Source organism: Carcharodon carcharias, chromosome 5 (genome assembly GCF_017639515.1).
Source record: "Carcharodon carcharias isolate sCarCar2 chromosome 5, sCarCar2.pri, whole genome shotgun sequence".
NCBI classification, from domain to species: Eukaryota; Metazoa; Chordata; class Chondrichthyes; order Lamniformes; family Lamnidae; genus Carcharodon; species Carcharodon carcharias.
Window position 1 is genome coordinate 168,760,469 of NC_054471.1, and position 23,666 is coordinate 168,784,134.

The 23,666-nt window shown below is 40.9% G+C and overlaps 1 protein-coding gene across 1 annotated transcript; it reads right to left on the minus strand.

Annotated features, from left to right (window-relative positions):
* Positions 1–19,803: 19,803 nt before the first annotated feature.
* On the minus strand, positions 19,804–21,750 carry id2a (inhibitor of DNA binding 2a). The gene is made up of 3 exons (XM_041188595.1): positions 21,244–21,750; positions 20,987–21,050; positions 19,804–20,362 (listed from the first exon to the last, which is right to left on the minus strand). Exons 1-2 carry the CDS (start codon positions 21,598–21,600, stop codon positions 20,994–20,996), a joined length of 414 nt encoding a protein of 137 aa, XP_041044529.1. The 5' UTR covers positions 21,601–21,750; the 3' UTR covers positions 19,804–20,362; positions 20,987–20,993.
* Between the last annotated feature and the right edge of the window lie 1,916 nt (positions 21,751–23,666).

Genomic DNA, 23,666 nt, shown 5'->3' on the forward strand with positions numbered 1-23,666 from the left:
GTAGATAGAATGTGCCACCGTCAATATTCACCAGTGAACACCAAGTCCCATATCAATAGGCACCAGTCAAGCAAACTGCTCTGTAGTGGATGGTCTTATGCTTCTAGATTTTTACAATTGCGCTTATACAAATATTCCAGCACACCCTTCACATGAATCCTGCAGATATGAAAAGGTTTGAGGAATCGGGAGATGAGTTGTTTATCGTGGAGTACCCAGATTCTGCTTGGCACTTGTAGCCAAGATATGGCTGATCTAGTCAAACTTCTGCTTGCTGGTGACCCCCAAGGCTATTAGAACAACCTTACAGAGGAAGTCTTCAGGGAACAATTTACTGAGTGAACTGAAGGTTTATAAGAAATTACGAATCCTTGAGGTTCTTGTTATCATCCAGTTCTCACGAAAGGCAAAGAATTTTCAACGAGTAAAATGCTAAACCTATTTTAGGAATGGCCAGCTCCTAATAATACTTTCTATCCACTCCCTGGAATAAAACTGGGTTCCTTGCCTTAGTCCATCTGTTGAAGCCCTCATCCATAATCAATAACTGCCAATACACCAATGCCATAAGTTAAATATTCATGTTTAAAAGGCCTTTCTGACCTTGATCATCCCTATCTCTAATTTTCTCCTGCTGTAGCAGACTCTCTCTTATTCTGACTTTGGCCTTTTGTACCTTCTCTCTCCCTTCACCCATCACTGGCAGATGTACCTAAGCAGCTATGTTTATGATTATATGCCTGCGAAGCACTTTGGGATGTTTTCTACATGAAAATTGCTACATAAATTCAATTTGCAGTTGTAGCTGATCCACAAGGTCACTGGAACTGGTGATTACTGAAAATAAATTTTGCTGGGCTCTGAGCAATGCAAGGGCATTTGTTACAAGTTGATACTCCAGAATGGTTTCCTCTCCTGTATGAAAAAAAAATCAGCATGATTCCTGGATTTACAGCCGTAAACCACAACGGCAGATTTGTAGAACTGAACTTGTATTCATTAGTGAAAAGAAAACTAACGAGGTGTTTAATCCAAATCTTTAGCATTGAAACAAAACCTCTGGTAACACTACAGTTTAGGAGTTTCGTCACACCCGCCCTTTCCATGAACACACAAAGAACAGTAGATGGTAAAAAACACATTTCCAGAAAAAGCAGTTAAAATATTGCTGAGCTCTTTTCAAAAGGAATAAATAACTGGTTAGGAATGCGATTGTAAATTTTATGTGCATGGGTATAGACTGAGGTCAACAAATATTTAATGGAACTTTTAGGTTACTGGAGAGTGGAGGCAGTTGGCCAAGATTGATTAATAGGGATGGATGAATCTTCAGGTCCTCAGCCATGAGTGAGTATTCATGCATAACTTAAACATGCCCTACCAATCAGAAAAGTCAATAAGATGATGAACAATGTAGCCAAAAATGTAGAATAAAATTCATAGGAGTTAATGATCAAGTTTCAGGCTGCACCTTGAATACTGCATTCAGTTCTAGTTACCAGGAAATAAGAGACACAGTCAAGCGCTGGAGATCATGCAGATGCCAATGGAAAGAAACTGATAGACAAGATGTCATATCAAATTTTTACTGTGGTAAACAAACTAAAATCAGCATAGATCAAATATTAATTAACAGACAACCTTTTTCTTTAGTTTGATTTAACTAATTAAAGCAGCCAAAGTATGCCTTATAAAATGCCTTTCCTCTATGTCACACTATGGCAGATATGTAGCGTTAGAGGAAGTCTCAAAGTCACTCCCAGCTTTCCAGCAAAGGTTCACCTCTCCCTGCCACACCAGGTCGAAACATTCACGATAACCATTCCACTCGGCCTGAGTTTTCCAGATCTGATTATCACCAGCAAGGCACACCATGACAATTCCTGTTTCCTAAATCTTCAAGAGCCCCATCTGTTCTGTTCTCTTTATTTGAACAGAAACTGAATCCTTTGAAGCATTCTGCTTGGTCTTTAACACAAGCAATTTTCCCTGCTTCTCCACAGCAGCAGCCTTTTGTTCTCCCCCTGCTGCTTGCATCTCAGCCACAGCTTTTCTTCTGTTCTGTGAGTTCCTGTGAAAAGTTCTAAAAAACAACTCAATGGTTTTCTATGAGTTTCTCTCCCTGTGAAAACCTGAGATCACATGGGCATTTCTCCAAACTGAGATGTTTACCAGCAGCTCACCATCCCTGTTTTCAGAATTGTCTGTTTAAATTAAAGGGACATTTTCTAACATATTAGTCTTGTAAAGTTCAGCATTCGAGACAACCTGTATGTAGGGCTAAATGCTGTTCTATGACAGGCTGCAAGGAGATACCCAAGAACAGTCTGAAATTACTGAGACTATCTCAGATTTTCTTACCTCTCCTATAGGTAATTGCAAGAGTGCACTTAATGTTCGCTAACTGAAGTTAAGAATAGGTTGTGTAGGGTAATGATGGTAAATGTATATCCTGTCGCATCATGATAATGCAATGAAATATAATATTCCAATATACTGGGCCAACAATTTACTCACGAATTAATATTTTGAACAGATATTTGCTCTCATATAACATGACTTAATTGATTTCAATAGAGCTTATGGAGCAACATCATCTGCTTGCTCTCTGATTTTCTGCTGTGCTGTATTACAAAAGCCTTTTCAGTCCAAATTTGTTGCTTTTGACTCTAATGCACTGCTTAACACTAGATAATATATAAATTCTGATTGAGATCAAATCGGTTCTGATTAATCGATGCAAGCATAATTCCACTTCTTTTGAAAATGAATTATTTGCGGTTTTTGGGGGAAATGGCTGATACTCTAGGATCTGCTCTATGATGTTTCTGAGCGTAAAGATATGCTCACAGCATCATTGCCACCATGGAAACCTGCCAGTTCTTCATGAAGGGTCTGGAGCCAGCAGCTACAAAGCCACAATGGCCATTTGCAGTGGAGAAACTGATGGACAAGGACATGTCAGACAGTTTCCGGCTGGCCTTCTCCAGGGATTCAAAGTAGTACTGAGGTCGCGTACCATTGAGGAACAGTGGGAAATCTTCAAAGCCCACGGACATATGAATTAAGAGCAGGAATAGGTCACTCAGCCCCTTGAGCCTGCTCCTCCACTCAATAAGATCACGGCTGATCTGATTGTAACCTCAACCTCACATTCCTGCCTACCCTTGATATAATTTCACCACTTTGTTAATCAAGAATCTATGTAGCTCTGCCTTAAACAATATTCAAAGACTCTGCTTCCACTACCTTTTCAGGAAGAGAGTTCCAAAGACTCACAGCCCTCTGTCTTAAATGGGCAGCCCCTTATTTTTAAACAATGACCCCTCATTCTAGGTTCTCTCACAAAAGGAAATATCCTCTCCACATCCACAGTGTCAACACCCCTCAGGATCTTAAAGGTTTCAGTCAAGTCGCCTCTTACTCTTCTAAACTCCAATGGATACAGGCCTAACCTGTCGAACCTCTCTTCATAAGACAACCCGCCCATTCATGGTATTAGTCTAGCAAACCTTCTCCGAACTGCTTCTCACGCATTTACATCTTTCCTTAAATAAGGAGACCAGTACTGTACACAAAACTCTAGATGTGGTCTCACCAGTGCCCTGTACAAACGAAGCATAATCTCCCTACTTTTGTAATCCCCCTCACAATAAATTATAAAATTTTATTAGACTTCCTGTACCTGCATTATAGCCTTCTGTGATTCATGCACTAGGACACTCAGGTCCCTCTGTATCTCAGAGGTCTGCAATCTCACACTATTGAGATAATATGCTTCGTTTTTATTCTTCCTGCTACAATGGGCAATTTCACATTTGCCCACATTATACTCCATTTGCCGGATCTTGGCCCACTCACTTAACCTATCTATGTCACTTTGTAGCTCCTTATGTCCTCTTCACAATTTATTTTCCTACCTATCTTTGTATCGTCAGCAAATTTAGCAACCATTCCTTCGGTCCTTTCATCCAAGTCATTTATATGAATTGTAAAAGCTCAGGCCCCAGCACTGATCCCTGTGGCATACCACTTGTCACATCCTGCCAACCAGAAAAAGACCCATTTATGCCAACCCTCTACTTCCTGTGAGCTAGCCAATCTGCTATCCATGCCAATATGTTAGCCCTACACTCCATGCTTTTATTTTCTGCAATAACCTTTGATGTGGCACTTTATCAAATGCCTTCTGGAAATCTAAGTACAGCACATCCACTGGTTCCCCCTTATCATCAGCACATGTGACTCCTTCAAAGAATGCCAATAAATTAGTTAAACATGATTTCCCTTTCACAAAACCATGTTGACTCTGCCTGGTTACCTCATATTTTTCTAAGTGACTTGCAATAACATTTTTAATAATAGCTTCTAACATTTCCCGTATGACAGATGCTAGGCTAACTAGCCTGTAGTTTCCTGCTTTCTGTCTCCCTGTTTGAATAAAAGAGCTACATTTGCTATTTTCCAGTCTAATGGAACCTTCCCCGATCTAGGGAATTTTGGAAAATTAAAAACAATGCATCAACTAATCTACTAGCCACCCCTTTCAAGACCTTAGGGTGAAGTCCAACCGGACCTGGGGATTTTGTCAGCCCACAGCCCCACAATTTGCTCAACATCACTTCCCTGGTGATTGTAATTTTCCCGAGTTCCTCCCTCCCTTCCACTTCCTGATTTACAGTTATTTCTAGGATGTTACTTGTGTCCTCTATAGCAAAGCACGAAGCAAAATACTCTTTATATCTTGACACTTTCCATTATCAATTCCCCAGACACACTTTCTATAGGATCAACGCTTATTTTGATGACTCCTCTTATTTAAATATCAATAGAAACTCTTAATATCTTTCTTCATATTTCTAGCTAGCTTTATTTTGCACTCTAATTTTTCCCTCCTTATTAATCTTTTTGTCATTCTTTGCTGTTTTTCTATTCTTTCCAATTTTCTGACCTGCCACCCATTTTTGCGTAATTATATGCTTTTTATTTAAATTTGATACTGTCTTTAACTTTTTTACTTAACCACAGATGGTTGGGATTGTTCTTTCTCATTGGAATATATATATTGTGTATTCTGAAATATCCCTTTAAATGTCTGCCACTGAACCTCTAATGACCTATCCTTAACCTCATTTGCCAGTTCACTTTAGCTAACTCTGCTTTCATGCCCTCATGTTGCCCTTGTTTAAGTTTAAAATACAAGTGTTGGATGCACTTGTTTCTCCTTCAAAATGAATGTAAAATTCAATCATTTTATGATTGCTGCTACCTAGGGGTGACTTCACTATGAGGTTATCGTTTAATCTTTTCTTGTCGCTCAATACCAGGTCTAGTAAGAGTCATACGGACTCGAAACGTTAACTGTATTCCTCTCTGCAGATGCTGTCAGAACTGCTGAGTTTTTCCAGGTATTTTTGTTTTTGTTTCGGATTTCTAGCATCTGCAGTTTTTTGCTTTTATCCTAGTACAGCCTGCTGTCTGGTTGACTGTTCTAAGAATCTATTGCAGAAACATTCAACGAACTCATCTAGGCTACCTTTTGGCTGCCTGATTTTTCCAGTCTAGATGTAGATTAAAGTCCCTCATGATTATTGTTGTACCTTTCTGGCAAGCTCCCATTATCTCTTCTACTATACTCTGTCCTACTGTGTGGTGACAATTAGGGGGCCTGTACACCACTCCCACAAGTAACTTATTGCCTTTATCATTCCTCATCCCAACCCAAATCGCTTTTATGTCCTGGTTTCCCGAACTTAGATCATCCCTCTCTAATGTGCTAATCCTATCATTAATTAACAGAGCCACCCCTCCACCTTTTCCTAACTTCCTGTCCTTCCTAAATGTCACATAACCTTCAATATTCAGGTCCCAACTTATGTCATCCTGTAGCCATGTCTCTGTAATGGCTATCAGAACATATTTATTTATTTCTATCTGCACTATCAGTTCATCTGTTTTGTTTCAAATGCTACGTGCATTTAGATATAGGCCTTTAGCTTGGTCCTTTTATTATGTTTGTAGTGTCTAGCCTTGTCTGCTGATTTACTCTTAGATTTGTACTCTCCGTCCCTTCCTATCACAGTCTGTTTATCATTTCCCATATTAATACCTTTCTTTCTTGCCTTGCTCTACTCTGGTTTGGCAAATCTTCCCAAATTTGATCATAGAGCCAGCAAGAGCCTGAAGAACAACATCTGGAATCAATGAGATACCAACAGAGCTATTGAAACAAGGCAGGAACACCATCACAGCAGAGCTCACAGACCTGTTCAACAAGACCTGTACTGCAGAGGATGTCCCCAATGACTGGAGGTGAGGAGTAATCATCAAGCTGCCAAAGAAAGGGAACCTCAGCAACTGCAATAGCTGGAGGGGCACAGCATTGCTATCAGTACCTAGCAAGGTCTTCAGCACAGTGCTCACACACATATTGAAAGCAGAAGTAGACAGATAATAAATAACATTCCATATTTTAAAACTCACAAGAGCTTGCTGCTGGAATTATTTAAATTGGTGCAATCATCCTGAGGGTAAGAAAATGCACACCCCTCACATACAAAACTTACTGATCACAGGCAATAAGAAAATACACAAATTCTGTCTCGGACACCCTGTATAACTTTCAGATATTCTCATTAACGTTAGCTGGCTATTTTTCTTAGTCATCCTCTATCACCTTTTCTGTAAGTCTCTCACACATGTTCTTTAATGATTCTGATAAATATAATTATAATAAGCATAATTTTTAATGATGCTATAAATTTAATTTTTGAGGATGTATGTTGAGATGAGTGGGAAACCAAAATGGTTGTGAAAATGATTTTGAAAAAAAAATTAAGCAGTCTTAATTGTTGTTGGTTCTTTACATTCTGCGTTTTAGAGAATAGAAATGCAAAGCAGGTGAGGTCTTGTTTTATTTAGTGAATGGCAAATTCGAGAGACTCAGCATGCTTGCAATCAAAATTAAAATCATAGAAATATTCTCCAAACAAAACTTATAACTATACAGATTGCACTCATTTTTCTTTGTTCTGTAAAATTTTGAAAAATTATTTAAGTGACTGACTGGATATATTCCAAGTGACTTGAGACATTTATTGTTTGTTAAGATACATAAGATATTTAAAGCAATGGAGTGCAATCAGTTTAAAACTAGAAGCTTAATGAATAACCTTATTAAAGTAACCTTGAATAGAAAGAAATAACGTATTTGAAGCAGAAATTGGTGAAAAGCAGCCTGGGATTAGATTACACGATATGGACTAGTAATCTAGAGACTCAGGGTAATGCTTTGGGGAGCGGGGTTCGAATCCTGCCACAGATGTTGGAATATGAATTCAAAAAAATCTGGAATTGAGAACACATCTGGTTCACTAATGTCCCTTAGGGAAGGAAATCTGCTGTCCTTACCTGTCTACATGTGACTCCAGACCCACAGCAATGTGGTTGACCCTTAGCTTTCTTAGCAAGCCACTCAGTTGTACAAAGTCACAAAAAAGGAATGAAACTGGACGAACAACCTAGGCACCGGAAATGACATAATGGTCGATCCCAGCAAAGTCCTCCTTAGTAACATCTGGGGACTAGTGCCAAAATTGGGAAAGCTATCTCAACAGGATGACATAGTCATCCTCACGGAATCATATAGATAATGTTCCAGACACCACCATCCCTGGGTATGTCCTGTCCCACCAGCAGGTGGCAGCACAGTGGTATACAATTGGGAGGGAGTTGCCCAGCGAGTCCTCAACATCGACTCCGGACCCCATGATGTCTCGCGGCTTCTTAGGCAAGGTAACCGCCTGCTGATTACCACGTACCACCCTCCCTCAGCTGATGAATCAGTGCTCCTCCATGTTTAACACCCCTTGGAGGAAGCATTGAGAGTGGCAAGGCTGCAGAATGTACTTTGGGTGAGGGACCCCAATGTCTGAGCCACTCCTGAGTGGCTCGGTAGCATCACTACTGATGGAGCTGGCCAAGTCCTAAACGGCATAGCTGCTAGACTAGAACTAACAAGAGGGAAAAACATATTTGACCTCATCCTCACCAACCTGCATGCCGCAGATGCACCTGTCCATGACAGTATCGGTAGGAGTGACCATCGCACAGTTGTTCTGGAGATGAAGCCCTGCCTTCACATTGAGGATACCCTTCATCGTGTTGTGTGGCATTACCACCATGCTAAATGGGATAGATTTCGAACAGATCTAGAACCTCAAGACTGGGCATCCATGAGGTGCTGTGGGCCATTATCAACAGCAAGAATTGTACTCAAACACAATATGTAACCTCATGGCCTGGCATATTCCCCACTCTACCATTACCATCAAGTCAAAGAGTCAGCCCTGGTTCAATGAAGAGTGCAGAAGGGCATGCCAGGAACGGTACTAGGCATACATAAAAATGAAGTGCCAACCTGGTGAAGCTATAACACAGGACTACTTGTGTGCCAAACAGCATAAGTAGGAAGTGATAGTCAGAGCTAAGTGAACCCACATCCAACAGATCAGATCTAAGATCTGTAGTCCTGCCATATCCAGCCGTGAATGGTGGTGAACAATTACACAACTCACTGGAGGAGGAGGTTCCTCAAATATCCCTGTCCTCAATGATGGGGGAGCTCAGCACATCAGTGCAAAAGACAAGGCTGCAATTTGCATCAATCTTCAGCCAGAAGTGCCGAGTGGATGATCTATCTTGGCCTCCTCTGGAGGTCCCGAGCATTGCAGATGCCAGTCTTCAGCCAATTCGATTCACTCCATATGTTATCAAGAAACAGCTGAAGGCACTGGATACTGCAAACGCTATGGGCCCTGACAATATTCCAGCAATTGTACTGAAGACTTGTGCTCCAGAACATGTCCCCTCTAGCCAAGCTGTTCCAGTACAGCTACAACACTGGTATCTACCCAGGTATGTGGAAAATTGTCCAGGTGTATACTGTACACAAAAAGCAGGACAAATCCAACCTAGCCAATTACAGCTCCGTCAGTCTAGTCTCAATTATCAGTAAAGTAATGGAAGGGGGTCATCAACAGTGCTATCAAGCGGCACTTGCTTAGCAATACCCTGCTAACTGACGCCCAGTTTGGGTTCCGCCAAGGCCACTCAGCTCCTGACCTCATTACAGCCTTGGTTGAAACATGGACAAAAGATCTGAACTCCCGAGGTGTGAGGTAAGAGTGACAGCCCTTGACATCGAGGCCGCATTTGACCGCGTGTGGCATCAAGGAGCCCTAGCAAAACTGGAGTCAACGGGAATCAGGGGGAAACTTTCCACTGGTTGGATTCATACCTAGCAGAAAGGAAGATGGTTGTGGTTGTTGGAGGTCATTTATCTCAGCTCCAGGACACCACTGCAGGAGTTCCTCAGGGTAGTGTCCGAGGCCCAGCCATCTTCAGCTGCTTCATCAATGACCTTCCTTCCACCATAAGGTCAGAAATGGAGATGTTTGCTGATGATTGCACAATGTTCAGCACCATTCGCAACTCCTCAGATACTGAAGCAGTCCATGTCCAGGCAATATCCAGGCTTGGGCTGACGAGTAGCAAGTAACATTCGTGCCACACAAGTTCCAGGCAATGACCATCTCCAACAGGAGAGAATCTAACCATTGCCCCTTGATGTTCAATTGCTTAACTACCACTGAATAACCCCACTATCAATATCCCAGAGGTTACCATTGACTAGAAACTGAACTGGGCTAGCCATATAAATACAGTGGCTACAAGAGCAAGTCAGAGGCTGGGAATCCTGTGGCGATTAACTCACCTCCTGACTCCCCAAAGCATGTCCACCATCTTCAAGGCACAAGCCAGGAGTGTGATGGAATACTCCCCACTTGCCTGGACGAGTACAGCTGCCACAACACTCAGGAAGCTTAATACCGTCCAAGACAAAGCAGCCCGCTTGATTGGCACCACATCCACAAACATTCAATCCCTCTACCACCAACACACAGTAGCAGCAGTGTGTACCATCTACAAGATGCACTGCAGAAACTCACCAAGGCTCCTTCGGCAGTACCTTCCAAACCCACAATCGCTACCATCTAGAGGAACAAGGACAGGAGATAAATGGGAACACTACCACCAGGAAGTTCCCTCCAAGCCACATGCACTCCTGACTTGGAAATATGTTACCATTCCTTCACTGTCGCTGGGTCAAAATCCTCAAAATCGCTCCCTAACAGCACTGTGGGTGTAACTACACCACATGGACTATAGCGGTTCAAGAAGGCAGCTCACCGCCACCTTCTCAAGGGCAACTAGGGATGGGCAATAAATACTGGCCCAGCCAGCGAAGCCCACGTTCTGTGAATGAATAAATAAAAGAACTAGAGAGGTAATATTTTCACTAAGAAAAATCTTCAATAAATATCTAGAAGTAAACAAGAAGATATATAGATATGCTTCATACAGTATGAAAAACTGTTTGATTGTGTCTATTAGCAAAAGCTAATAGCCGTGCTCCTGAAATGTGACATTGACAGTAAAGATGTGAGATTTATCCAGAGCCTATATTGGAACCAAATAGTGAGCATGAGACTAGAAGCTGAACAATCAGACATGTTTCAAGTGAAGAGAGGAGTACAACAAGGCTGTGTACTGTCACCAGAATTATTCAATCTTTACATAGAATTCATAGAGTCAGATATACTTCCAGGAGTAAAATTTGGAGATTAGAGTATCACAAACTTGCGGTATGCTGTCGACAGAGTGCTATTTGCAGAATCAGAAGAGGCCTTACAAAATATTGTAAATCAAGTAAAATCTAGAAGTTTCAAATACGGATTGAGTATGAACACCAAAAAGGCAAAAACAATAGCAGTCAGAAGTAATACATTAGAACTAACGAGAGTGAATACTGAAGTGGATGGTGTCACACTGAAACAAGTGGATAAGTTTGTATACTTAAGACAAATGACAGCAGAAGATGGTAGGTGTGATGCTGAAGTCAGAAAGTCAGAAGAAGGTAAGAGATAGCCGGAAATAATTTTTTGAAGATGAAGAATGTGTTAACTACAAGAAAACTCAAGCCTGTAACAAGGGAAAAACTCATAAGCTGCTACATTCTATCCACTTTCCTGTATGCCTCAGAAACCTGGACTTTTAAGATCTGCAGAAAAACAGAGGCCTTTGAAATATGGATGCTAAGACATATGCTTAAAATTCCACATACAGACCATAACAGAAATGAAGAGGTGGTTGAAATTGCAAGAGCAAAAGGGACTCTAAAGAGTGACGTCCAGAACAGAAACTGTGAGTATTTTGGCCATTTTATCAGAGCTGAAGAGCTACAGAGGTGTCTTCTAGATGGCAAAGTGGAGGGCATCAGAAAGAAGGGTCGATCTAGGTGTAGTTGGATGACAGATGTCACAGAGTGGTGGCTGATGAGCTACAGTGGATACGTGAGGATGGTGCAAGACAGGCAAGTGTGACAAACGCAACAGCAGATCTCCTGGTACAAGGAACTACAAGCATAGAGAGAGAAAGAACCATTTTAGCATGCTCGTCAAAAACTGATCATAGTTAAAATTTTGTGTCAGTCATAGTTTTGGAGCAATATAAAATGTTTATGTGAGCTACAAAACAGTGATGTACCCTAACTGTTATTGAGTATTTAATGCTATTGACAAATCAGAATTTTGCTGAGCGCAAAAAAATTCTGACTAGTACTTAGACATTTTCTCCCCTTTAAATAATGTTTCAAGACACCATTCTGTGATCAGGAGGTGGAATTAGTTGAAAAACAGAGTTGTGAAGTTAATATGAAGGGTCAGAAACTATTAATTTTAATATTCATGTTGTTTACATAGGATTTCTACAGATTATCCAGTTAAGTCTGAAACATTGTTTAGCATGCATTCTTGCCAAACTTGGTCATCTAACCAAGATATAGGATTGAAGAGAGAAATGGGTGAAATGTTGAGTAACATATTGTATAGTCTGCATTTTGTTTGCTTTACTTTAATGCCACTAATGTTTTCTCATACATAAGTTGGAAGTCTGAATGCACGAAAGCTGTTCTGTCAACATTTATTTTTACACTGGGGAGATAGCAATTACCTTGGGTGCTAAATCTGGCAAAGTGTGTGCACACTGGATTTAATGAGTGACATTTCTTAGAACTGACAGGAGCTACAGTTGAAATTCATTATACATTACAGTGCAAAAATCCATCTATTCCCCAATGGGCAATGGAGACCAGGGCAGTTCAGGAAAGTAACTTTTCTTTCATGCTTCCAGGATTGCAATTTAATGTGATCATATATGTTTTGCTTTGCAATGTTTATAGTTTTTATGGCACCTGATTATATTGTGAGATAAGGTTAGGATTTAATTGTGGTAATTGCTGTTCTCTGTGTAAGGCATCTAACATTTTGTTAAATAAGAACTTTTCGCTGTTTGTATTCCAGAACAATTTGAGAACATAATACACAATTCAGAATAGTCATTTATGGACAACTAATGTTGCACAGTCTTTCCAATTTAGAATTCCTCAATTCAGGGTTGCAGCTGTTTTCTAAGTAATTTTAAGAACAAGTGCCTTATCCTGACCTAGTTTATTTTTCTACAACTTTTTTTGAATGAGTTTTTACAAACATCAATAAAGGTATGACTAGGACCTTCCTAGGACATGACAGTATCAGCTCGGGTACAGCACAGTCAGAAAAAAAATTAAACCTTCTCTGCCATTTCTACTTCCCACACCAGATATCCTGAGTCCATTCAGAGGGAGACTGTTCCTTATCAAGCTCCTTAGCAGTTTTACTGAGATTGCCCACCTTATTTCTATGCCACCTATCTGTGCTGGATTGAAATCCAACTGGCCAAATGAGAAAGACAAGTGTCTAATGCAGTGAACCACTCCAAAGTAAATATTTTGCGGCTATATTTGAGGTTGCAAACTGAAAGACACAGCCATAACATTGAAATGAAGCAAATAAAGAAAGACTTGCATTTATATAGTGTCTTTCACAACTTCAGGATGTCATAAAGTGCTTTACAACCGATAAAGTGCTTTTGAAGATTAGTTGTCGTTGTAATGTTGAAATGCAGCAGCCAATATAAGCATAGCAAAATCCTACAAACAGAAATGTAATAATGACTGGGTAATCTGTTTTAGTGGAAATAAATATTGGCTAGGTCATCGGGGATAACTCTGCTGCTCTTTGTAATAGAGCCATGGGGTCTTCTACATCCACCTGAATGGACAGACAGAGCCTCATTTAATGCCTCATCTCAAAGGCCACTAATTAAGGATGGTGGACAGTCTCTTGAGGCTCCAGGCCCAATCAGAAGACCGACAGTCCCACCAGGTGGGCACTGCTCAGGCAGCAAAGGAGGCGTGAGTTCGGGCGCCTCAAGCTGGAGGCATCCTTGGAGGCATGCAACAAAATTAAAATAATTAGGGCCAAAGCCCGTACACCTCTCAGAGCCCCTTTGGTTGATTTGTTTGGGTTGTGGGTGTGGCCTTTCCTGCCCATGGCCCTGCCATCAGGGCATGGAAGGGGATGGAGGTGTAGAGAGACTGGACATACATAGTGATGGTTAGGGACAGAAAATTGCAAACTGTTATAGTGAGAGAGGGCATCAGAAGAGTCACGGAGACTGTAGAAGAGAAGAAAATGTAAAGTCAAGTTGGAAGAAATCAGTTCAGTTGAGCATTGGTGGGTGGAACAGGTTATTTCAAACACTAACATCTACTAACACAAAAGCAGACAGTTCTCTCTTTGAATACTGAGCTATTAAAAGAGTCCATTATAGGGGTGAAACTATAGCCTTGAAAAATATAGGTAGGACACAACAATATTTGAATATTAACATTTAACCTCATAAAATTTTTAAACTTTGGTTTTCTTTTGTTGATTGGAAATAATTATAATATGAAAAGCTTTCCATAGCATAAACTACTTCTTGAGCTGCTAAATCTTAGCTCCAACAAAGGCATTCAAATACCAGGAGACCTTGAATTTAGGCCCTCTTGAGAGACCATTTGTTCCATCCAAAAAGGCAGTCCTTATTGCATCTGATAACGAATCTCATTATAAAAGGGGATATCAATCCATTACGGGACGATTCCATTGTATTTTAAATGTGGTACCTGCTTCTGTGTTTCTGTTTTCATGTATCATTTCAATAACAACTTAATATACTATACAGTTTTTGCCAGTACACATTGGTGGCACGTTATTTTCTTCTTTCACAAGTGACAGCAGAAGATTGTGGAAACAGGGCAGACTATCCTGTAAACAATGATGCTGATGAGATAGCTTTCCGTTCAAAAGGGTAGTCAGCTTGCTTCTGGAAACTGCCATTCAGCTATCACCAAGAAGAGAAATTGTTGGGGCTAAAAGCACAAATTGTAAAGCAGCCCCCTCGCTGAAGTAATATCCAGTGAAACTCCAGAATACCTATCCAAACCCTATGACCTATAATATTCCAGTTTAGTCAGTTACATTTCCACTGCTAAAGCAGCTCAGAGATCATCACAGTTTATATAGCATATGATCCACTTTTAAAGGTGTGGACCAAGCAGCCTCAAACTACACAATTAAATTATTGCAGGTGCTGTAATAATAACACAAAATGGAAATGCACAGGAAGCCGGTCAGCTAGCAGCTGAAATAAAAAAAGTTGGATTTCTCTTGGCAGTGCAGCACATTTGGATCATCATATAACGTATCCTGTAGTGGTAAGATACGATTTCAGAATTCCCCAGGTTACTAACTTGGTTATGTAATAAGCAGTGATCACCTGTCAGACCAAATACACAGGGAGAAATTTCCCATAGTGAGTTATAACACTGTGAAGCCATTGGAAAATATTTCCACCCACAGGTGGCCCTGAGAGGTACTTATACAAGACTTTCCTGGTTAAGTTAATTTGCATAACAATTGGAGTATTGATTGCAATAAATTCTGTATAAATTGCAAGGGGCAGAGAAATTACATACTTTAAATGCAATTCTGCCTGCACATTTCTGCAGCAGACTTAGGGACATCCAGGAAAGGAAGGAGCAATTCCCAGCTCACCCATTTGACTGCCAGATAGCCTTACTGCAAGTTTTCATCAATTGTTTCACAATTATTTTCAAGAATGTATACAGTAGGATCAGGTTATTATGTGGAATGCACTGTCTGAAATAGTGGTAGAAACATAGAAACTAGGAGCAGGAGTAGGCCATTCGGCCCTTCGAGCCTGCTCCGCCATTCATTATGATCGTGGCTGATCATCCAACTCAATAGCCTGCTCCCGCTTTCTCCCCATATCCTTTGATCCCTTTCATCCCAAGAGCTATATCTAACTTCTTCTTGAAAACATACAATGTTTTGGCCTCAACTACTTTCTGTGGTAACGAATTCCACAGGCTCACCACTCTGTGGGTGAAGAAATTTCTCCTCATCTCAGTCCTAAATGGTCTATCCTGTATCCTCAGACTGTGACCCCTGGTTCTGGATTCCCCCACCATCGGGAACATCCTTCCTACATCTTCCCTGTCTAGTCCTGTTAGAATTTTATAGGTTTCTATGAGATCCCCCCTCATTCTCCTGAACTCTAGCGAATATAATCCTAACCAACTCAATCTCTCCTCATATGTCAGTCCCGCCATCCCAGGAATCAGTCTCGTAAACCTTCGCTGCACTCCCTCCATAACAAGAACATCCTTTCTCAGATAAGGAGACCAAACCTGCACACAATATTCCAGGTGTGGTCTCACCAAGGCCCTGTATAATTGCAGCAAGACATCCCTGCTCCTGTACTCGAATCCTCTCGCTATGAAGGCCAACATATCATTTGCCTTCAAAAGTTCAAAAATTTGCAGGGGAATATGGGGAAAGACCAGGGAAGTGGGACTCATTGGATAGCTCTTTCAAAGAACTGGTGCAGCTACAAAGGGCTGAATGGCCTCCTCCTATGCTGCATGATTCTATGACTCTCCATAGCAAGTAGCCAAATAAGGCAGTAGAGCATGGCACCTAGACACAGAACAAGAGCTCAGGACTTTTATAACTCAAATTTTCAAACTTTCCACAAGGCAATTGAATTAAGGCAGCAAAGACTGCTGATGTCCATGCCAATATTCTTGTCACCCACAGGACTATTGACAGTGCTACAAAAGTTCAATGACCTCATCTGGGCAGGGAAGGTAACACATTGGCATTCTCCCTTTTTTTTCAGTTACCATTCTGGGCATCAGGACATTATTCATCCTCTTAAAATAACACTTGTACAATTGACCCTTCACAATGCTCTCTGCTTAAAGGTAGGTTTTAATTCAGCATTTTTCACTGTGTCCACTCAACTCCGCTAACCCAGGATCTTCGTACTATTTCAGCTTCCCAGTTATATCAGTTTTAAATGAATAAATAGCCTGAATGTGAATGAAAAGAAAACAGCTTTCTAGTTGGTGTAAAACAAAAACAGAATTACCTGGAAAAACTCAGCAGGTCTGGCAGCATCGGCGGAGAAGAAAAGAGTTGACGTTTCGAGTCCTCATGACCCTTCGACAGAACTTCATTCTTTTCTTCTCCGCCGATGCTGCCAGACCTGCTGAGTTTTTCCAGGTAATTCTGTTTTTGTTTTGGATTTCCTGCATCTGGAGTTTTTTTGTTTTTATTTCTAGTTGGTGTGTTTGACACTCAACCTCTGACCAGCAGTGGGCAGCAGCACCCTACAGATTCATTCAAGTCAAACTGCAAAGGGCGTATCTCATTTTAAAGTGGTAATCACATGAAAATGGAATATGATTTATGGAGGAAAAAGAAAATGTATTCAATCTGTGTAGAGACAGTCCAAATTCCAAAATCTATCCAAGCAAACAGAATTTAGTGCAAGGGTGTTTTTGGTGGAATTTCCAAATGTAAAAGAACATGGACTAAAGTTTGTATCCATTCAATTAGCATCTTGGTGCTGACAAAGACATGACTTGTAGCCTCTCTCAGTGAAGCCTCCCTGAAATGCTGCATGTTTCACCATGTACCCCATATAGACTGCAATAGCAATGGCGTGGCTCTGATTGCCTCAGACTCTCCCTAGCTCCTTGGCCCCTTTTCTTTATTCAAACAACTCACCATCCTCCACCATTCATTTAAAGTCATTCTCATCTACCATCCTCCTTAGCAGCTTTCTTACTAGAAAATCCTCCCCTGTCCTTCAGCAGACCCTCCAGCAAGCCAATTACTCATGTTTAGTGACCGCAACCTCAACCTTAATTTTCTTTGTTAGCTTATATGCACAATGCCCACCCCTTGGTGACATAGTTCATAGTCACTGAATCTGCCTCCACATATATGTTGAAATCGTCATCTACAAATCTCTCCATATGACATTACAGCATCCTATTTCTGCAATTTTATCCAGCTGTACATCCCTCACTTCTCCCAATGCCCCCACCTCTGGCCTCTCTTATGGTCGCCCTCCTGACCCCCTCCTTCCTTATCTCACCCGCCTGTGGCATCAGGGCCTTCTTGGTCTTGCTCAACTCTGTGAAACTTCCTCCCTCATTCTCTCCACTTTCCTATCTCAATAGCGAGAGCATTTGACTTCCAGCAAGCTTTCGGTCTTCTCTCCCAACCATCCTGTAAGCCCCCACCCCTCCACCACCACCCACAAACCGTGTTGCTTTTCTCTCCTCTGCCCTGAGGAGGTTTTTCTAAACTTTTCATGAAAATTGATGTTGCTCTGAATGGGTTAATGTGCAAGCGCCCTGCGCTCTTTGGCCGGCAGATGGCAAGCTGCTCCCACAAACCAACCGCAGGCATGAAAGCAGCCTCCATCAACCGGAGTTAGTGCATTAATTTCTGGGGCTGCCTCTCAGGTTAGAAAAAGGGCTCTTAACAGAGAAACTTCATTGCATGAACATCAATCTCAGGAAGAACGTAAAACGCAAGGGCACGCATGTTTTATTGGAATAAGGAAACGATCCTAGCTTTCAACTTTCCCCCAGGAGTGACTTCCCTGGGGTTCCCGTGTAGTTGCAAACTGTACAGGATGGTTACAGAGCATTTTAATATATTTCTGTAGCAGTTTGTTAATTCGAAGGCATCGAAAACGGGGAAAATGCCCCGTAATAAATGGGCAAAAGGTAAAAGCGTTACATCCTAGACATCGCACATTGTTGTCAGATCAGACACACATTCTTCATGGCCCTTTCCTTGTGATCACAGACGTATATCATAATGTTATTTGACTTAATGTCTCCGCCCCTCCAAAATTTATCAACGATACACGCAGTAATGCATATGTAACTTAATACACTCTGAGCGTACGAATGTTGCTGGATGGTATCGATGATGCTTGTCCGATGTTCATGTGAACGCGGTTTGCGGCCATCGTTGTTTTAAGTCGGAGCCCACGTTGTGCGGCTCTGCGAATTACCTGCATGAATGGTATTAAAGTGAAGGTTCTTCGTCGTGTGTGTTACTTTGTATTTAGCACTGGATTAAAGTGGAAGACTGTGCTCGCTGTGCAATACACTGTCGACCGTGCGGCGGAAGGTTCATCGACTGGAGTTTATACCGGGGAGAGGGAAGGGGAGGAGGGTTCGCTGAGGCAACTTCCCCAGAACCACTGTAAGATGAAGATCAGAATCGCAGGCTTTTTCCTGTGTGTAACATTGTAAGGTGCCGTGGATCAGACTTCCCCTGCTGATATACACTGTAAGAACAGTAAGGTAGTCGATTTCTATACCGTTGCAGTAGTGCTCGAGGAATGAATGTTTGAGGATCCCCGGGCTATGTGTGTGGCACTGTGTCAAGGGCAGGGAAGGGCAACAGTTCCAGGCTGGCTGGCGCCTGCGAAACACCTGTTAATCTCAGGTTAATGTCTTACTGCACAGGTGAGAGGATACAGTATTTCGCAATAAGATTCCCTCTTTCAGAATAAGAGTACCCAGCACTGCGGGGGGTGCGGTGCGGGAGGACGAGCTGATGACTGATTGAGCTACACAGCGCGTTAATAACAACTGTATGTGTGTGTGTGTGTGTGTGTGTGCAGGGCACCCGCAAAAGTCAAGATTAGCGCGGGTAGTTGAATACACGGCCGAGCTTTAAAGTTACAATTCTGAGTGTGTAATACTTAAATAAATTATAAAGTAGCGAAACACTTAACATTAGCGCTGTTAATGTGATTACCACGATTGTCAATAGCAACAGTGACAAAATACTTTTGAAGGCCTTATCATATGGCTCTCCAGCTGTTATGACTTTGGATGGTTTAACAACTTCCTTTATTTTGAAGCAGTTTTTAAACATCAGTCTGGATCATTAAGGTTCAAATCTGTGCGCGTTGCATTATCTCAGTCCCACTGTAAGATGAGCGAGCACAAGTGCAATCATTATGGGTTAGTGTTTTAAAGCTTTATCAGGTTATTTTGCAGAATAGTATATGCAGGAAACAAGTTTAAAAGTAAAACGCGTTGAAGTTCAGAAATAAGTTTGCAATTAACGCCAATAAATCTGTTGGTGTATCTCAACAAAAATCAGCTCAATGTTTACCACGATTGGTTATAAACTCAAAGGGATGCAGGTCCATTATTTGTCACTTCAGGGCGCGAGTCATAAGTAATGTTTGCTGAAAATCGTAGCACGTTCTGGGTTAGACATCTTCACACATTATCGAAACAGCTGCCTGGCATAGTAATGTTTCCACGGACAACATGCACTGTGCCGAGTTTTCATGTATGTGTAACACACAACCCACTCAGGACAGTTTCTCTCTGTCCAGCCTTTTATTATGTACGCGTGGTTCCCCAGTTAGAATTCTCACTGCTCAGGGCAATGAAGCTGCTCTGCATTCAGTAAGCGACAATTTATTTTGTATAAAAAGTACGATTTACAATATTAACTTTTATAAAAAGTTCCAGCATAATTAAGTACAGCATTACAATGTTGCAGAAATGTACATCTCTGCTACTATACACAATACTCTTGATTAGAGTTCACAAGGTTGTCTATCACACAAACTCCGCGCCACTCCTGCGTTCGCCAGAAAAATAACATTTCTGACTTTTTTTTTAAAAAAAGAAAAGATCAACAACAAGATTTCTTTCTTCGGCCACGCTCCACCTTCAGAAAGGTAAAGTCTTCCTCCAATGTGATTTTCCTTGTTTTTTTTTGCGCTTCCCTCATCTGGGATATATTAATAATAAAACTAGAAAGACAACAACTGCAAGCCTTTCAAATGAAGAAAGGGGCATTCAGTCCGTTTATAAATAACCGATCAGTCCGGGCAAAAAAGAGGAGCTGGAGGATCACACAGAAAGTGTCAGTCAAGTCAATGATTGTTGTTGGGTTACTTGGGCTGCGATCGCTCCAGGGGCTGCATCAGCTCAGGCCTCGTGATGTACGAACACCTGCAAAACATTGAATAGAAAGAGGGGCGTGTTAGTAACAAAACACAGCTCGGGCCTTCGGACAGAGGAGCGCCACAGAAGAAGCCACACAAACAGTATTTTGCAAGAGTCCAGCCCGTCCCCGAGCCTGCAACCTCGCCACTGTACAAAGCGCCTCTTAAAACTCACTCACGTGCATCCAACTCAATTCCCCCCCACACCAGAAGACAATTTGTTTCTTTCATTTGATTTGTTTTTTTTAAAAAAAAACAAACTTATTTATTAAAGGTTCCATTGAGTAAGTTTCACTGCCACTCCGATTTAGCACAAGAACGTTAAAAATGGATTATAAAGGTCTTTTTATTTTAAAAAAAGATTTTTTACAACACAGAACAACAAAGTTCGCCTTTAGAAACCCATTCTCATAACCTTATATGTAGACATTTATGTTAAGCAGCTAGGCTTTCTTCACCACAGCATCTAGTGTGACTAGTCTCACGTCTCCTTTTCTAAAACATATACATGATCGCTGATTAATTTAGATAGTTTCTCCATAATCAGGTTTACCTAAATCAAGGCTACAGCGGCTGTAATTCCAAAAAAAAACCCATGCATACATGAAATAAAATGAATATTTGTACTTGCCAGATCATCAACGACAAAATGCCTTACTGTCGTCTGTCAACAATTGTTTGGGGAATTCAGATGCCTAATAAAAAAGGAAAGGAAACTGTAATCTCCCATCTTAAAGCCAAAAAGAACGATACATTAACATATTTAAACACGCATAAAAATAACTAATACCAACGGAGGGCTTGTTTTATACAAATGCAGTTTGACCGCAATTTTATAAACATGTCAACTGATCTAATATTAACATGCATTTGAATAGCAGACAATACCTGTAACGATAGAATCGCAACGTCTGTGTTGAGTGTTGACAGGGGCGTTCTAGAGGGAGAGTTCTGGCCCTGATGCAGGACGATGGAGGGGTGTGTGTCCAAAGCGATCTGCAGGTCCAGAATGTAATCGATGACATGCTGTAGGATTTCAATTTTGCTCACTTTCTTGTTTTGCGGGATGCTGGGCACAAGCTCTTTCAATTTCGAGTAACAGTCGTTCATGTTGTAGAGGAGGCCGAGAGGCTCCTCGACCGGCGCTTTGCTTCTGGAGATGCCAAGGCTTTGCTCTGACAGGCCCCGCACAACGTCGCTGCTGCTTTGTTTTCTGGCTGATCGGATCGGGCTGACAGCTTTCATCTCGAATCTTTTAATACTTTTTTGTTTTCCTCAGAGATGCTTTCACAGAATGGAAACGGAAGAGATTGGCTCTACTACTCCAGCTCCTCTCCACTAGCGTCCAGCCCGTTGTTTTCTGTGTCTCAGTCCGTTTCCAGTTCGCTTATTTATACCAGAACTCCGAGCTTTAATATGTCCACCCCTGCCCCGACTCATTGGCTGTATGAGAAATGTCAATTGCAGTGACCCGCATTGTCACTGGTCCATCTCCCGGAACAGCTCCGCCCATTCGTGTCTCCTGCGCCAATTGTGTTACACAAGAGGCGGGTCTGGATATTTGCAACAAGGAAGGGACCCTGGAAGCTCTATTTTTTCTCTTTAAAAAAAATACCCGAGCCAGGCGACATTTAAAGGGATGCAGTGCGACCCGATAATACAATATTATCACTCTTTACGGGAAGATCTTAAACAATTGCACCAATTAATTTGCTATGTTGCAAATGGCATACGATTTATTGGCGACCTCCTATCCGGACAAGGAAACAAATCTTACAATATACTCCATAGATCAATAAAATCATGGGGCGGGGGGAGGGGCGTTGGAGAAATTACTTTTCGTAGCTCTGCCCTGATAAGAGATTTGGTATCTTATAAATCGGGCTCAGTAATATATACATTGTTCCCCTAATGTAAATTTCCTTTCTAAAAAGCTGTATGTACAATGTGTTATTTCATGCTGCTTTGGCATTCAGTATTTCTGTTTGTGTATCTTAACCAGATGTGAGGAACATATGTATTAATGGTGGCAAGCAACAGAGTATATTTTATTTTCCTCTGAAAATTCGGTACGCAAAGATAAAAGCGGGAATTAGCACTTATTCAATACAATGAATTATAAATGTCAGCTTTTTTTCAGGTGTCATTGTGCAGGTTTCTCAGCAGTTTCTTCAATGCTCAGTAAAATAACCAAGGATGAAGTTAACAGCTGTTTTTTTGTGACAACACTGAATATTTTAGTGTTATTATTAGAGTGATTTATGCAAGTACAACTTTCAACTGGGTATGGGAAAACAAATATCAATATAGATACAGATGTGGGGGATGTAATTTTTTGTTTGAGTGCTTGTAATTTGTACTTGAAATAATGGTACCAACCCACTGTTCGTAAGAGGCAAAAAAATGTTTCTGTCCCCAGCAATACCATGAAATATAACAAGAAAGTGCTTTTTAATAAACACTCAAATAATTAACAGGATCCTGTGTAACTCTTTACCCCAGGTACAGTAGTACCATTTCCCAGTTCCATTCAGTAGCACATGGTTAGAGATACTAGAGGGTTCATGTCAAGTACTATCACTTCAAAATCATTATTTATTTTTCTTCAAAATTGCAATATTGATATTGAAAACATCATCAATATATCAAATTGACTTTATGCAGCAGTTTATTGATTAGCAAGGGCAGACAATTAAAATGAGGCTATTAGCTGACTATCTAAAAATCTGTCAATATTGTAAGTCTTTATACCTTCCAAATAATGCTACTTATCCGCATTGTCCAGGGCTAACAATAAATTAAGAGGTTTTGGACATAATAATTTGAACTTTAAATTGCTTCACAGTGATCATACCATTAACCAAATGAATCCGATACTGTTTTATTGATGTTAAGCAATTTTACTAACCACTCCAGAATTACCAAGGGCTTTCCACATCTGCTGTCTGGAATGAGCTCCTCATGGAAAGCGATGCAGTGATTAGTAATTGCTGTTAGGCCAAAACTTATCTGTATGACTTGCCTTTTTTATGCAATGTTGTCTTGTTATGATCCTTAGTGAGTTTAATCTTTGTAAGCATACATTCTAGGGATTTCGTTTTTGAAAATACTGTTACAGTATACCATTTTTGATAAATTATTACTGGACTTATTTATAGAATTGACAAATGTGGTAAACAGGGCCCATGATTTTTTTTTGGGGGGGGTCATGTCATGCCAGCATTTGAAATCCTGTTTTAATCTAAAGCAATTCCCCCACCCCAAATACATGTTGTCAGCTGTTATATACACATAAAGAATGATGTAAACCA

Excerpts from the sequence above, each read along its gene's own strand:
- id2a (XM_041188595.1), bottom strand. The coding sequence starts at position 21,600 with ATGAAAGCTGTCAGCCCGATCCGATCAGCCAGAAAACAAAGCAGCAGC. Across the intron at positions 21,051-21,243 it reads TTGCGATTCTATCGTTACAG|GCATCTGAATTCCCCAAACA; the intron begins GTATTGTCTGCT and ends CTTTTTTATTAG.